The following is a 15,115-nucleotide window of genomic DNA, read 5'->3' as shown; positions in this document are numbered from 1 at the left end:
TGCTAATAGAGAGCCAGTGTGGTGTAGTGGCAAGAGTGTTGGACTAGGAGCTGGAAGATCCGGGTTCTAGTCCCCACTCGGCCATGGAAGCTCACTGGGTGACTTTGGGCCAGTCACAGACTCTCAGCCCAACCCACCTCACAGGGTTGTTGTTGTGAGGATAAAATGGAGAGGAGGAGGATAATGTCAGCCGCCTTGGGTTCCTTGCAAGAGGAAAAAAGGCAGGGTATAAATGCAATCAATCAATCAAACAAATTGCAAAGCAAATGCAATTCATTGTCCCCACTTCATAGTTCAAAAACAGCCTTAAAGGTATTTTATATGTCTAACCAGTGCTACTCTCTGAAGAGACTTTACCAGTAAAACTTTCATGTCCTTTCCAAGCCTGAACTTAGGTCACAAGTCCAGTTTCCGGATGGCTAAATGTACTACGCAGCACCAAATCTGTTACAAATATTAGCCAGGATATCTGACAGGTGTTGGCAAAATATCTTAAAATATTTCAAATGCTTGAAATAGTAACTTCTATAAACTCTCTACAACCAGTTTAACAGGAGGCAGGAAGTTTGTGGTATTAAAAGCTTAGTTTTTAATTTGTCTCATTATAAGCAGAGCATTACCATGTACTACCACAGTTATCTCAGTAAAATGGAGCATATAAACACACCAGTCCATAAATTAAGGAGTACTTCTCTTCAAGAGAAACATTCAATAACTACAGCAAATGTCTGGTAGTATTTTTAAAACTCTTCAGTGCCTGGACCCTCAAGATAGGGAAGGAAATATATGTTATAGGAAATTCCACAATCCCCACTCCACCGCTGCCAAGAGCTTTCTGTTATCAAGAAATTGCTCTTGGCTTCCAGTTGACTGGGGGACCAGCAGAACCGGGTGGGAAACTTATAGTTCTCCAGATGTTTTGGCCTTCAATTCCCATCATCTTTCAACATTGACTATGCTAGTTAGGGCTGATGGGAGCTGCCAGCCAAAACATCCGGTTGGCCACAAGTTGCCCATCTCTGATCTACCTTAAGAAACATGATAAAGAGGAAACTGAAGGCACTGGCACCTTTGTTTGCTTGTGCAATATTTGTTTATTATTTACAAAATGTCTACAATCACTACTATACCAAAATTAAATAAGAACAGGCCATACATGGAGCCTTACAATCTATTACAATCTAAAGCTAACCCTTCCAAGCTAATGGGGAACCACTTTTCACTCAATGTATTCAATAATTATGGGATTAGTTTCCAATCATTTCATTTCCCCCCCACCTTTTCAATTAAAAAAAAATGTATTTAACTCACAAAGCTATTAGGACTTGCATATCACCCACATAAAGGTTGCATTGAAGATCAAATAAGCAATAATGGGACAAAGAGTTTGAACACAGAGAACAAGGAATTTCCAAAAGTACAGAGAAAACACCATTAGATCTTACTGCAAAAATATAATTGAAAATATGAGTCAGAGCAGTCTGAAATGAGTGAAAACCATATTGGAGCCATTCAAGATGAGTTAGAAAGAAAATCCAGACATAGATAGAGAACAATATGCTTGAAAAGTAAAGATTAAAAAGAAAGGGATACAGGGCGAGTAATGGATCAGACTTTTTAAGAATAGGATAACAAAGGCCAGGCTTAAAGCGAGAAGGAAAAGACCCAGAAGATAGAGAATAGTTGTAAATATACAGTACAGTAGTGAAGGCTGATGGGGCAATAGATATCAAGAAAAAAGAGGGAACTATATCAAGACAACAAGGAGTTGCACTAAAACAGAAAAGATGAACACAGATCTAATAAAATTATAGGAAAGCAAGAAGTAAAGGAAGGAGCACCAGATAAAATGGGAGCAGGAATAATGGAAGGATCTATCCTTGCACTGAAGGAAAGAGGACAGAACCCATTGTCTGTACAAGTTCATTACAGTATCATGCTACCTGATTCTGCCAAGGATGAAGACACACAAGAGCTGTCTGGGACAGAACATTAAATGCCATCTGACATTACAGTAAGAAAAAAAATGGGAAGTCATTAGAACACACCACCTGTACATCTCCTTCACATTCCTTTTTGTACTTCCTTGGAAGAGTCTCCACTTCTCGAATATCTTCCATAGTAATTTGCTGAGGAAGGACCTCAAATAAGGATGTCAAATACATGATAATAGATTTCTTATCAGGAAGTTGTACAGCAACATCTGAAAACACAAATGAGATGTTTATTGAATATTCTTGCAGGATTTCAAGCTGAAAATCATGCCCAGAGCCATTAGGCTGCACCCATATGTTCAGTTCAGCATCCTCAACCTCCTTTTTTTTCCTTTCCTGAAATGTTTCAGCATAACAAGTACAATACATTAGCAACCTAAGTGAGAACCATTGGTACTATATTCCATCACTTGCCCGTTATTAGATTTTCTTTTTTAGAAGACACCAGAAAGCTGACAAAAGGGCACAACGAAAGTAATTGTAGGATATGTAAACAATGTAGAAATATTAAAGTATCCGGAGCAATACCCCTCTTTCCATAGTTGATATTATATGTCGCTTAAATGCAAAACAAACAAACATTTGGATATATCTACATAGGTGCACTCAGTTACATAATCTTATTGTACCTTCAGGATCTAATAATTTTTCTATCCCCAGGTAATTTTTGGCTAGGTTGAAGGCATGTTCTAGTCTTTCAATTGGAGTCATTTGGGTTACTTTATCCCAGCCAAAGAGCTCAGGTCTAAAAACAGCAGAGAAAACAAAATAAGGTAGAAACTAGAATGAAGAACTGCATATTCATTCACTCCATGAATCAAGCACTTACACATATTATGCATACATAACACCAAATATCACAAGCGCATGGGTTTTTAGAGTCATGTATGAGAGAAAGATCCATGGATGTGCTGACTGTTTCCTACTCCACAGGAAACTATGGGTGCTTCGAGATGAGGCTTTTATCATGCCATCGCCCTGCCTCATTCACAGAATTTTAAAGGGGATCTGGAGGATTATATCTTACACTAGTAACCTTTCTACGTTTTCCAACCACTTCTTCCAACTTTTTTCTTTCCACAAAATATCCAGTAAGGAGGAAAATATGGAAGAACTATATCATAATGTCTTTTGATTGGTAGCATTAGGAGCAGTCAGTATAGAAGCATCCTATGAGAAACCAAGATTCATGGTCTCTGAAATTTAGGCCAAATACTTTCATAATGAGGTTTCAACCAGCTGACCAGAGCCATCTTGATGTATTTGATCCACTTCATTATTCCTATAATGCTAAATACATCAGATTAAGATTTGTTGGATTTATTTTAGGCAGAGGGACTGTAATACAAGGCAATGTAATTCAATGACTGGTAGAACAAAATGCTGTTTTCAAAAGCATTACATGCTATGGACCTCAAACTGCTAAAATGAGTTGTGACTAAATACCATTTAAGCAATGGGAGTAAGGTTAGCTGGGACTAATGTGTTTCCATTGGTTTCAATGCTACTTAGTCATGATTATATTTAGGTAGAGTGGGGCCCATAAATTTTCCCCAACAAAAAACACAAAATTAGTTTTATGCATCAGCATTTCCATAGCTTCAGTTAGCACAGTACTGCATTGTTAAGCTTTCGTTGAAAAATGAATGTTCTTTTTCATTTTGTTCATGTGTGTCTGTGCATGCACGCGCGTATGATGTGTTTGTAGAGGGAATATGAGATAAACACATGGAGGTATTAGTATTGATCTAAATTTCATTTAAGACTCTAGATATTTTCTTACTTTTTCCATGTGTGTGTTTTTAAAAAACAAAGAGCCCATTATTGGCTTTGGAAGTTGTTTATCACTCAAAGTAGTAATCTCTACATTTAAAAAAAACCTGCACTCAGCTTTCCTTCTAGCTAACGTGTGTCAAGTGGGCTTTAAAACAATTCCAAGTATTTTTCTTTTTTTATTTATTGAAAACTAAGCTCAGGCTTTGTGTTCTGTAAGAAAATGTTGCATTAGCAGCTCTCCTTCTGTTATCATTGGTTAGTGTCATTTTTCAAAAATGCATCACTTAGCATTAAACACCCATATCCTCTCCAGAATGAAGACGCTACAGATGCTTAACTCTGCGGTGTTTGGCAAGTAGCCACCTACTTGTGCCTGTGGATCACAGCGTTGAAGGCAAGGCCATCTGTCCAGCTTGTGGTAAAATTCAAAACATTGACCTCACTATAAGGCCTAGTAGACTGTCGCACCCAGCTCAGCAGGATTTTTTCACTGTTTGTTTGTTGCAGGTCTGACATTATATCTTTCATGACATCTTTAACCTGAAAGAAAGTACACAAAGGCCTTCTAGTACATACACAAAACAGCCCCCTAAGAATAAATATACCGAGGCTCTGAAAAGAGAATAGCCCAAGTCCAGCATCAATGAAAATGACTCGTGACAGCCACAATAAGTAAGTACATGTAGCTGCATATAGTCACATTCACCCTTCCCATCTGTCCACTCCCTCTGTTGTTTAATTTCCAAACTTTGCTGTAAGTTTGGGCATTTCTGTTTTCTGCCCCCCCGCCCCGCTTCCCTTTATATTAATTACACTACAGTAAGCACAATGTTTGCCCTAAGGTCCTTAGGGTCAAACTCTATGGTAGCTTAAATATATATCGTGCTTCTGAACTGCTTTCTTTTTTACTTCTAAGTAAGGTCATGGGCCCTGATGGCCTGATACAGACTGGGGCCCCATGCACTTACTTGTGAGGAATAAACAAGGAGAGAGTCAGCCGCATGCTATGTATTTAACATATTGTGTAGTTTGATCCTGACTCCAGCCCCTGATGTGGCACAGCAATTGTTCTCAACACTGCTACGCTGGTCCTATCCCTAGCCATCAAACCACATTTTATCAATCACTTGAGTAGGCAAGGAGCCCTACAGTAATGCATGCCTTCCCTGGCGTGTGTGTGCACATGTGTGTGATGGTGAGTAGTTTTATGAATTGGGTAAATGGTTTAATATTATTATTGGAACAGAGCTGGACTTTTCTACCACAGTGGGCACCGGTTAGGATGCCACCTGCTGCAGTAGCAGTATAAACCATGCTTGAGCTACTAAGGTACAACAAAGAAGAAGTTCATTTACCTTCATTTAAAATTAATATGCAATACCTAGAAATCAAACTGAGAATATATGCAAGCGTAATTAAAGAATGCAACATGGGACTGAAGAAAACAGAAGAATGCCTAATCTACTTGTTACGTAGAACATAAGGCGGAGGGCCCCTGGTGGAACAAAGGCAGACTATAAATATAAGCAAAACAAAATATTTCAAGTGGATACAAGTTATTCTGTGTACATACCAAGCCCTCATTCAGAGATAACACTAAATTATGGTTTACTGTTATGAGAACAAGCAGTCATGAACCTCAGGCTCACATTCACCACCACCCCGACCCAGGTGAGGGAGGAAGTTTAAAGCTTCTATTTGCCATCTGAATAAACTGTAGCTTCCCATTCTTTCTGAATACAGGAACAGTTAATTCAGAATCCAGGATATTATACCACTGTTTAATTCAGTATTAATTGAATAACCACAGTTTGGAAAAACTATTGTTTTCCATATTCTGACAGAAGCTGGGGTTTGAGGCATACAAGCCGGACGCAGGCTCACAACTGCCTGTCCTCCAAGGGCTAATCTAAACAGAAACGCTTTATGAAGCGATTTGGGCAAAATCCGCATTTTCGCAGAACCGAATTAGCTCTTTACATGGTACACGCAGTACTGCATTCCTCCACTTTTGAGTTGGGGTGGGACGGTCGAGTCCCACCACAAGTAGAAATGAACGTCGGCAATTGCGTAGGTGCAGGGCAGCCAATGAGCGGAGGCTTGCTGCCCCCACCTCGTGTGTTCAATGAAGTACAATGGAGGACTTGCTTATGAGTAGATGTTCATGACAAACCCCACATACTCCACATACACACACATTTATGAGGCAGGCAGGCAAGCAGGCAGCCTCCACCACCCAGAGACTGAGCAGAATGAGCGGGAGCACAAGAGGTGCTGAGAGCAGAGAGCACGGAGCCAGTGAGGAGGGAGAGCAACTAGCACATTGTCTTTGATGTATATTAACTGCCCAATCAACAGCTTCCCACCCCCACACACACATGGGCTAAATGAAGTGCTTCTGAGTTCGTGTTCATGAAAACCATCTGCCCTGGCATCCATACTGTCAAAGGCTCTTTGGAGGGCTCTCTCAGTCTAATCCAGTAGCCAAGTCCAGACGCAGACAAAGGGATTCTTTTCAAAGCTTTATTCTTCTTTTACAACTTACAACTCTACAGGTAGCAACTAGATCTGAGCAGCAGCATCCCTATGCCCTAAGTTGGAACAGTTGGTCCCTGTTTGAAAGGCAATTACTGGCAGACCCCTGAATATAAGGACTAGGGAGAATCCCTCCCCTTTTCCCTTGGCTCCTCTGGGCGCAACCGTTCTTTGAGCGCCAACCGGGCGCTACGCCTCCTTTCCGCGCTCTCCATTTGGCGCCGCTCTCTGCGTCTGCGCATCCAACCAGTCTGCTATCGGTGCTGGGTCACTCCCTGGACTGCTTTCTAATCTAGGAATGTTGGTGGGAGGAATCTCTGTCAGCTGCGGGCCCTGGGAAAAAGGGGCGCACTCCTCTCCCAGGAGCGACTGCTCTTCCTCCGAATCAGAACTACTCTGGGATTTTATGGGCTCAGTGTCCACCCTGACACATACTTTCTTAACTGCACAGCTTCGAATCAACAGGCATCCACCATTTCTTAGCTGTGCTCCTTCGTAGATACGCAGTTTCAAAACAGCAGGGCTGGCTCCCATCTCCGCTCCCAGATTCAATTACTATTTAAAGTGAGAGGCAGTGACTGAGCCCACATCTGGCTTCCCCCACCCACTTCCAAGCTCAATTACTATTTAAAGTGAGAGGCACTGACTGAGCCCACATCTGGCTTCCCCCGCCCACTCCCAAGCTCAATTACTATTTAAAGTGAGAGGCACTGACTGAGTCCACATCTGGCTCCCTACTCCCAAGCTCAATTACTATTTGAACTGCGAAGCAGCAACTGAGCCCATGTTTGCAACAGCGCAGTTTCAAAGGAGCAGGGCTGCTCCTGTATTTATTTATTGCATTTCTATACCGCCCCATAGCCAAAGCTCTCTGGGCCATTTACAGAAGTTAAAACATTAAATACAATGTAAGAAGTTTAAAAGCCATTTACAAAAAAGCACAGACAATACACAGAAACAACATATAACTAAAAACAACATTGAACTATCAGTCATAACTGAAGACACATCCAGGACCGATTAAAACTCATAATGTGCTGCCAAATGCCTGGGAAAAGAGATAGGTCTTAACCTGGTGCCTAAAAGAGAATAATGTTGGCGCCAGACGGACCTCATCAGGGAGCTTGTTGCATAGATGGGGGGCAACCACTGAGAAGGTCCTCACCCTCATTGCCACCTTCCGAGCTTCCCTTGGAGGAGGCACTCGGAGGAGGGCCTTAGATGCTGAACGTAGTGTACGGGTAGGTTCATTTCAGGAGAGGCATGTCATCAGGTATTGCAGTCCCAAGCCGTACAGGGCTTTATAGGTTAAAATCGGCTCCTTGAATTGAGCTTGGAAGCATATAGGCAGCCAGTGCAAGTGGGCCAGAGTGCATCTTATATGTTCAGACCTTCTGGTCCCTGTTAGCAATCTGGCCCCTGCACTTTGCACGAGCTGCAGGTTCCGAACCATTTTCAAAGACAGCCCCACGTAGAGTGTATTGCAGTAATCTAACTTGGAGGTTCCCAGAACATAGACAACCGAAGCCAGCTTATCCCTGTCCAGATATGGGAGTAGCTGGGCCACCAACCAAAGCTGGTAGAAGGCACTCTGTGCCACTGAGGCCACCTGAGCCTCAAGTGACAAAGATGGTTCCAGGAGGACCCCCAAGCTGCAGACCTGCTCCTTCAGGGGGAGTGCAATCTCATCCAGAAAAGACTGAACACCCCCCATCTGGTCAGCAGAACCACCGACCATCTGGTCAGCAGAACCACCCACCAACAGCATCTCAGTCTTGTCTGGATTGAGTTTCAGTCCATTAGCCCTCATTCAATCCATTGTCACAGACAGGCACTGATTCAGCATATCCACAGCCTCACCTGAAGAAGATGAAAAGGAGAAATAGAGCTGCATGTCATCAGCATATTGATGACAATGCACTCCAAAACTCCAGATGACCACACTGAACCATTTCATGCAGATGATGAACGGCATGGGGGACAAAACTGACCCCTGTGGAACCCCATACTGGAGAATCCACGGGGCCAAGCAGTGTTCCCCAAGGACCACCTTCTGGAGGCGACCCTCCAAGTAGGAGTGAAACCACTGCAATGCAGTGCCTCCCACTCCCAGCTCAGAGAGCCATCCCAGTAGGATACCATGGTCGATGGTATCGAAAGCCGCAGAGAGATTAAGGAGAATCAACAGGGTCACACTCCCCTTCTTTCTCCCGACATAGGTCATCATAGAGGGCGACCAAGGCTGTTTCTGTGCCAAAACCAGGCCTGAACTGAAATGGATCCAGATAATCGGTCTCATCCAAGAGTGCCCGGAGCTGGTTGGCAGCCACTCGCTCAAGGACCTTGCCCAAGAATGGAACACTGTGAACCGCCCAGAGAGCTTCAGCTATTGGGCGGTATAGAGATGAAGTGAAATGAAATAAACAAACAAACACACAAACACTGGCAACTGGCCTATAATTATTAAGGCTACCCGAGTCTAGGGAAGATTTCTTCAGGACTGGTCTCACCACTGCCTCTTTCAGGCAGCCTGGAACCACTCCCTCTTGCAAGGAGGCATTAATCACCTCCCTAGCCCAGCCAGCTGTTCCCTCCCAGCTAGTTTTTATTAGCCAAGACGGGCAAGGATCCAATACATAAGTGGTTGCATGAACCTGTCCAAGCACCTTATCCACGTCCTCAAGCTGTACCAACTGAAACTCATCCAAGACAACTGGACAAGACTGTGCTCTAGATACCTCACCAGATTCACCTGCAGTAATACTGGAGTCTAAGTCCAGGTGGATGCAAGATATTTTATTCTGGAAGTGCCTAGCCAGTGCATTACAGCAGGCCTCAGATGGTTCCTTAGGGCCAGAATGTAAAAGTTCCTGGACAAGCCTAAAAAGCTCCGCTGGGCGGCATATGGACAGTGAAATATTTTGTCCTCGTCGCTCTCACTGCCTTTGAATATACCTGGCCATAGGCATGCACCAGAGTTCGACTGCATCCACTAGGAGTTTTTCTCCACCTGCACTCAAGCCATCTCCTATTTTGTTTCATCACTCTCAGCTCCAGGGTATACCACAGAGCCATATGAGCTCTACTCTGGAGGGGGTGCTCAGGACTGATCATGTCAACTGCCCGGATCATTTCTGCATTCCACAGATCAAACAGGGCTTCGACAGGAGCACCAGCTATATCAGCCGGAAAACGTCCAGATCCATTAGCCTCCAGGGTCGGACCATCTTAATAGGTTCCCCACCCTTGCAGAATGGAAAAGCTGCTGTAAGTCTAAACCTCAGCAGACAGTGATCTAACCATGAAAAGGGGACTGATACAAAGTCCCCCACCTTCAGATCACCATCTCCATGTCAAGTTGAGAAAACCAAGTTTAGAGTATGCCCTGCTAAATGTGTTGGGCTAATGACATGTTGGGTCAGTCCCATGCCTGTCATGGAGACCACGAAATCCTGAGCCACCCCAGAGAAGGTGCCCTCAGCATGAACGTTGACATCACCCAGAACCAACAGTCTCAGGGATCTCAGCAGCACATCCAAGACACCTCCAAGACCAGCTCACCTAGGGAGTCTGTTGAGGAGTGGGGTGGGCGATACACCAACAGAACCCCTAATCTGTCCCACTAACCCAACACAAGGTGCAAACACTCCAGACCAATAGTCACATGGACAGGGAGCCTGCAGAGGGAGATGGAATTCCTATAGACCACAGCAACACCCCCTCCCCAGCCCTGAAGCCTTCCCTGATGCTGGACCAAGTACCCCGGTGGGCAGAGCTGTGAGAGACTGACTCCTCCCTGCTCACCCACCCAGGTCTCGCTTATACATGCCAGATTGGCCATCTCATCCACTTTTAATTCATGGATAAGGGGGGCCTTATTCTGAACCGATCTGGCATTTAAAAGCAGCATCCAGAGACCAGAAGGCAGGCTGATAGGACAACCACCAAGCCTGCGGGTACAGGGAGGACCGGAACATGGCACGGCCATTAACTGTCTGCGCTGCGTTCCCAATACCTAGCAAACCCTACTCACAATGCCATAGGGTCTCCTGCTATCCATCACTACACTGATTGCCCCCCCCCTCAGGTCCCCCCATTTGGCCCAGTATCCTCCCTCCCAGGCACATACTCAGGCAGAAAGCCAGGCAGAGGAACAGGGTCCAGGTCCTGCAGGGCTCACAGCTAGGTGGTCTCTGGAACCTCCAGCACCAGGCAGCCTTTACAGCTGGAGTCAGTTGGAGCCCTGCCCTTCCAGGCCAGACTTTACTCAGTAAAGTCAGTAACGTCACTACTGTACTCAGTAAAGTCCAACTGAAGGCAATGAGTTACTTCTAGGTAGACACGTTTACCCCTCTGCTCTCCCCACACCCCCAGCCCATGAAACTTTCTCTTCCACCAATCAGCACCGCTTCCACCAGCCTGCACTGAAGCCAACTGAGGTCACACAGACTCCCAAACAGCACTGAAGCCGCTGTGACAGGAAAATCTAACACAAAATGATGGGGGGGGGGCGGATTTAGGGCAAGAAATGCCAGGCTAGCTACAGAGCGCAGCATGCATCATCTGACCTATCAACTTGGGGATGGAGTAGAACCAGAGTAAAAGCCCCATGTAGATGGGGGCCAAGACTAAGCCATAATTTAGTATACTGCATTTCAGGCTGTTGCCAAAGTTCCCAGAGTTTCAGGACTGGTTGGTCAGCTGGCATGGAATAGCTACAGCTCTTTTCGTTGCAGCCAGAGAATGGTTGCAGATGTGTTCTGTTGCAAATTAACAATTCATAAGCAAATACTGAAAGAAAGCACCAAGTTTGCTCACCTGCCAGTGCAAAATTATGCTCCATAACAATCCAAGAGTCAGTTTGTGATTTCCGTCAACAATGTCAGTTCCTCCTATGTTCACCAGCTCCACCTGAAAAAATATTCCATTCCTTTCTTAATCGGAGCCATTTCAAATGTTTAAAGAAATAATATTAGCTATAAAACTTAACAATTTAAGTCTGGCTCCATAATGTCTCCCCCGCCCCACACACACACACAGGGGTACATAAATATAGTCACCAGTGGTAGTTTGTGGATAGATGGGGGTTTAATTCTAGTGACCAATGGAGAAAGCCTCCTATACACTTCAAAAAAGGAAAAACACATTCTGTTGTTGTACCATCCACTCCATTGCCAAACAGTCTGTCTTCCTGAACTAGCCCGGGTAATCTCAGGCTGGCATTGAATTACCCCAGGCTTCTTATCCTGGTGGATTTCAACTTTTGCTCTGTTGGGAGTGGCTCATGATTTCTCAAGAACACCTCCAGCCTTTCAGAGGTGGGGGAGAGGTGGTAAACAGGATTCGAGTATTGACCCATTCAAGATTGGATTAATACTTAAATCAATGCCCTCACTTTGAACCGACTTTATCACACAGCGAAATGTTCACTCACAAACTGATCCCATATTCACTGGGTTTGCTATCCCAGCTGCAAAAAAGGTGAGTAACTGGGGGAGGGGGGAGTATCAAGAAACCATTCCAGAGCCCTGAAAGTCTCCTTTTCACAGCAAAAACGTTGTCTTGCCAACTATCAGTGTATCCCTATTCATAACAAGTATTTCCAAAGCTATTGCAGTAACAGCATCTTTAGAGCTTTCAATAAGGAAATAAGGAAGCAATTTCATTCATGAGGTTCTCCCTCACCCCTCTTTATCATGATAACACTTGTAACAGAGCTGAGTCTGTGGTATAAATCAACTGAAGGATCTTCATAATCTTTAGTTTCTTGACGTTGCCAAATCATTTCTGAACTAGAACTTTTGCCAACTGAAGAAAGGATAATCACATGGTAGTTGAAAATTAATTCCTTCTACTGCTTTTAAAAGTCAAAATTAATTTTTGAAGAAAAGGAGTCAGATACACCCTTAGAGCAAAGCTAAAATCAGTTGCTCCTCCATTCATGTAAAGGAGGGGGAAATTCCTATCAACTCTTCCCTCCATCTACAGCCTCCCATATCATATCCCACAGCATCCCCAAGAGTCCCCCAACTACAGGAGCGGATCTAGGGGGTATGTAAGTGACTGCAAAGGGAAGGGGGAGACAGGAAACCCCTGTTTTGTAAACAATCACTGTTCCATTAACAAAGGAAAGTTAGGATCCTAACCTTGAGTGTGTATTTACAGCACAAAAATAGACAACTTTCTTAATCATGTAACTACTTTTTAGCAGCCAACAGATCAACAGCTGAATCTTAACCGTCCAGAGAGCTTTGGCTATGGGGTGGTACAGAAATATATGAAATGAAATAAAATGAATCTAGTTCAGTTTAGAAGAGATATGAGCAACTGGTTACAAATGTCTATAGAAAGGGAATTATAATTTGGCTCAGCCCCTCAAAATCAGTTTGAATTCTATCCCTGAGGAATTCAGGAACAAGAAATGCATCTTTATTTTTCCTAAGGTAAAATGATCTTCTAATTATAAATTAAATATCATGCATTGCCATTTGCAAAGAACAACCAACTATGGGAATTAAGGTGGGGGCATGTTGATTGTTATGAAATTCTCCCCCTCCCCGCAACACTCACATCCCAGGAGTTTTCGGACTACAATTTGATTGGCAGATAACAAATTTGAGCTCATAGTTACTTCCTGTTATCCAGTTTCCAGGGCACTGAACAATTAAGCAAAACGTTTTAGAAACTTACATTGTTCTGATGTAAAACTTGAAGTACTTTGTTGACATTATTCAAGGCATGGACTCTTGTGGATCCACGTTCTTTCAGCTTTAAAAACAACAATGTTCAGGTATAAGACTATAACAAAAATATCTAATTTTACACTTAATATTTTCAGGAAGAGCAAGGTGAAACAATTCTACATAATTTCTGAATACATCTTCTTAACCTAGCTAAACATATATTCACTTATTTTACCCAGGCCACATAATTTAATACAGTGCATTATACATTACTATGGCAACTTAAACCAGCTATTTTAATAGAAGTATAGACTGAATCAAACAAACATTAGTCACATTCAGATGTAACAATGGAAATGCACTGTAATGATCTTCAGGCTCATTCACTCCCCACTTCCCTTCCGCCTCCGTAAGACACAAGGGGAGAAAAAAATATGCCTCTGTTCACTATTTGCAGTGAAACCACAGTTTTCAGTTTTGTCTGAATTTGAGAAATCGTACTTTGTGCAAATAGTCAGTTATCAAACAACTGATATTGCTACAAGTTGTTGCTATCCTGGGTTGTTAACTAACTATGGTTTGAACAAGCCACTGTTTCCCACATTTGGAAGAACAGAAGATTCAAATTTTCTCCCTCACACTCAAAGGGGTGCAAGGTGAGGATGGCGTACATGAGCCCAAGACACACCATAGTGCATTCTTATACCAACAACGACAGTTATGATTCTATGAAATTACATTGGAATGTGGTCATTCTCTCCCAGTTACAGTCAAGGGTCAGGATGCAATACTCAAGTGTAGGCATGCCCAAAGGTAGACACACACACTTATTTGCCATGCAAATTGCATACAAATTGTTTTTGAAAAAAAGCCTTCTTCATCTCAAACGTGGCTTGCCATGTGGCATGAGAACTGCTGTTTACATGATCACTGCAGCCCAGTGTGACTTATTTAAATCATGGTGGGTTGCGACATGTGCTTGTGGCCATTATGAATATTCAGCCCCCAGCAGGCGGTTGCCATGGTTTGCCATGTCATCTGCACCCAGGCGGCATGGCTTGTTGGAGGGGAAATGACTCTAATGACTCTACAACAGGCCATGGGTTATTGGAGGGTTGTTTCCCCCTCCAACAAGCCATGCCACCCAGGTTCGGACAACATGACAAGCTGCAGCCAGGGCTTGAATAGGCAACCTGGCACTCGTGGATGCCATGGTTCAAATAAGCCACAGTGAGCTGCAGTGATCATGTGAACCAGGTAACAGACTGAACTAGTTCCATTGTGCTACATACACACTGAGAGATTGCCCGTCATCACTGTTTGCTAAATTATGGAAAGCTTCATTAATATTAACATTTTCCAACTGCAGTTGAATGTCTTCTATAGCCTATGATACTTTGATTTGTTAGCAGAGATGTGTGTTTTTTTAAAGGAACCAGCCAAGTTTGGCACTTAGAATGTAATCAACCTCTGAGAAGCTAAGATGAGATTTCATTTTGCTTTTCGTTGTATACACAGAAGTAATTCAGAATGGGCATTAGCTTTAGACAGCACGCCCACTTCATTTCTCCTCATCAAAACCATCAGATCTAATGTACCAATTATTGTTCTAACCAACAGCATTCAATTTTATACCTTATTTGCTCATTACCAGGATGGTGATGTTAAGTGCTTTGGATTTTCAAGGTTCTGACTAGTCTCATTAAAGTTAATGTGCTATTGCCCAAGAATTCTACCCCCAAAATAATCTAGTATCAGTTTGGGGGATGATTCTGCTATGCATTCTCTTCTGCTGAAAAGCTATAGTGGAAATCCATCAAACAAAAAGTAAATAACTTGTTCAGCATGGCTGATTCGATCAGCAAGTTGTACCATCACTCACTTGAACTTTTTGCTACAACTGCAAAAGCCTATACATATACTATTTAAAAAATTAATCTAGAATTTCTCAGGATTCTGAGAATATAAAGGGTCACAAAGACCACATGCAAATTCAAGCCCAGATGAGGAAAATAAACACCTGTAGGATTTAACTTTGAATGTGTCCATTCAACAAACGTAGGCAGAGAATTGTGCAGTATTCTAAATAAACATATGGGCACCACAGTTACTACGCACACCACATTT

At 43.1% G+C, this 15,115-nt stretch overlaps 1 protein-coding gene across 11 annotated transcripts in view; it reads right to left on the bottom strand.

Annotated features, from left to right (window-relative positions):
* The window catches only part of UTRN (utrophin), a 507,208-nt gene that overhangs the window by 384,572 nt on the left and 107,521 nt on the right, over nt 1–15,115 (bottom strand). For 8 of the 11 annotated variants that reach the window (XM_084827754.1, XM_084827752.1, XM_084827759.1 and 5 more), the window contains exons 5-9: nt 12,996–13,073; nt 11,124–11,216; nt 4,138–4,310; nt 2,624–2,739; nt 2,049–2,203 (exon numbers count right to left, since the gene is read on the bottom strand). In XM_084827754.1, coding sequence (XP_084683880.1) covers nt 2,049–2,203; nt 2,624–2,739; nt 4,138–4,310; nt 11,124–11,216; nt 12,996–13,073 — 615 coding nt within the window. The remainder of the gene's footprint in view (nt 1–2,048; nt 2,204–2,623; nt 2,740–4,137; nt 4,311–11,123; nt 11,217–12,995; nt 13,074–15,115) is intronic. The other 3 variants (XM_084827755.1, XM_084827757.1, XM_084827762.1) reach the window with 1 other exon arrangement.

This window comes from Heloderma suspectum, chromosome 1 (genome assembly GCF_057233095.1).
Source record: "Heloderma suspectum isolate Gila_16-S chromosome 1, 16-S_ref, whole genome shotgun sequence".
Classification (NCBI taxonomy): Eukaryota; Metazoa; Chordata; class Lepidosauria; order Squamata; family Helodermatidae; genus Heloderma; species Heloderma suspectum.
This window is presented reverse-complemented; position numbering and strand designations above follow the sequence as displayed.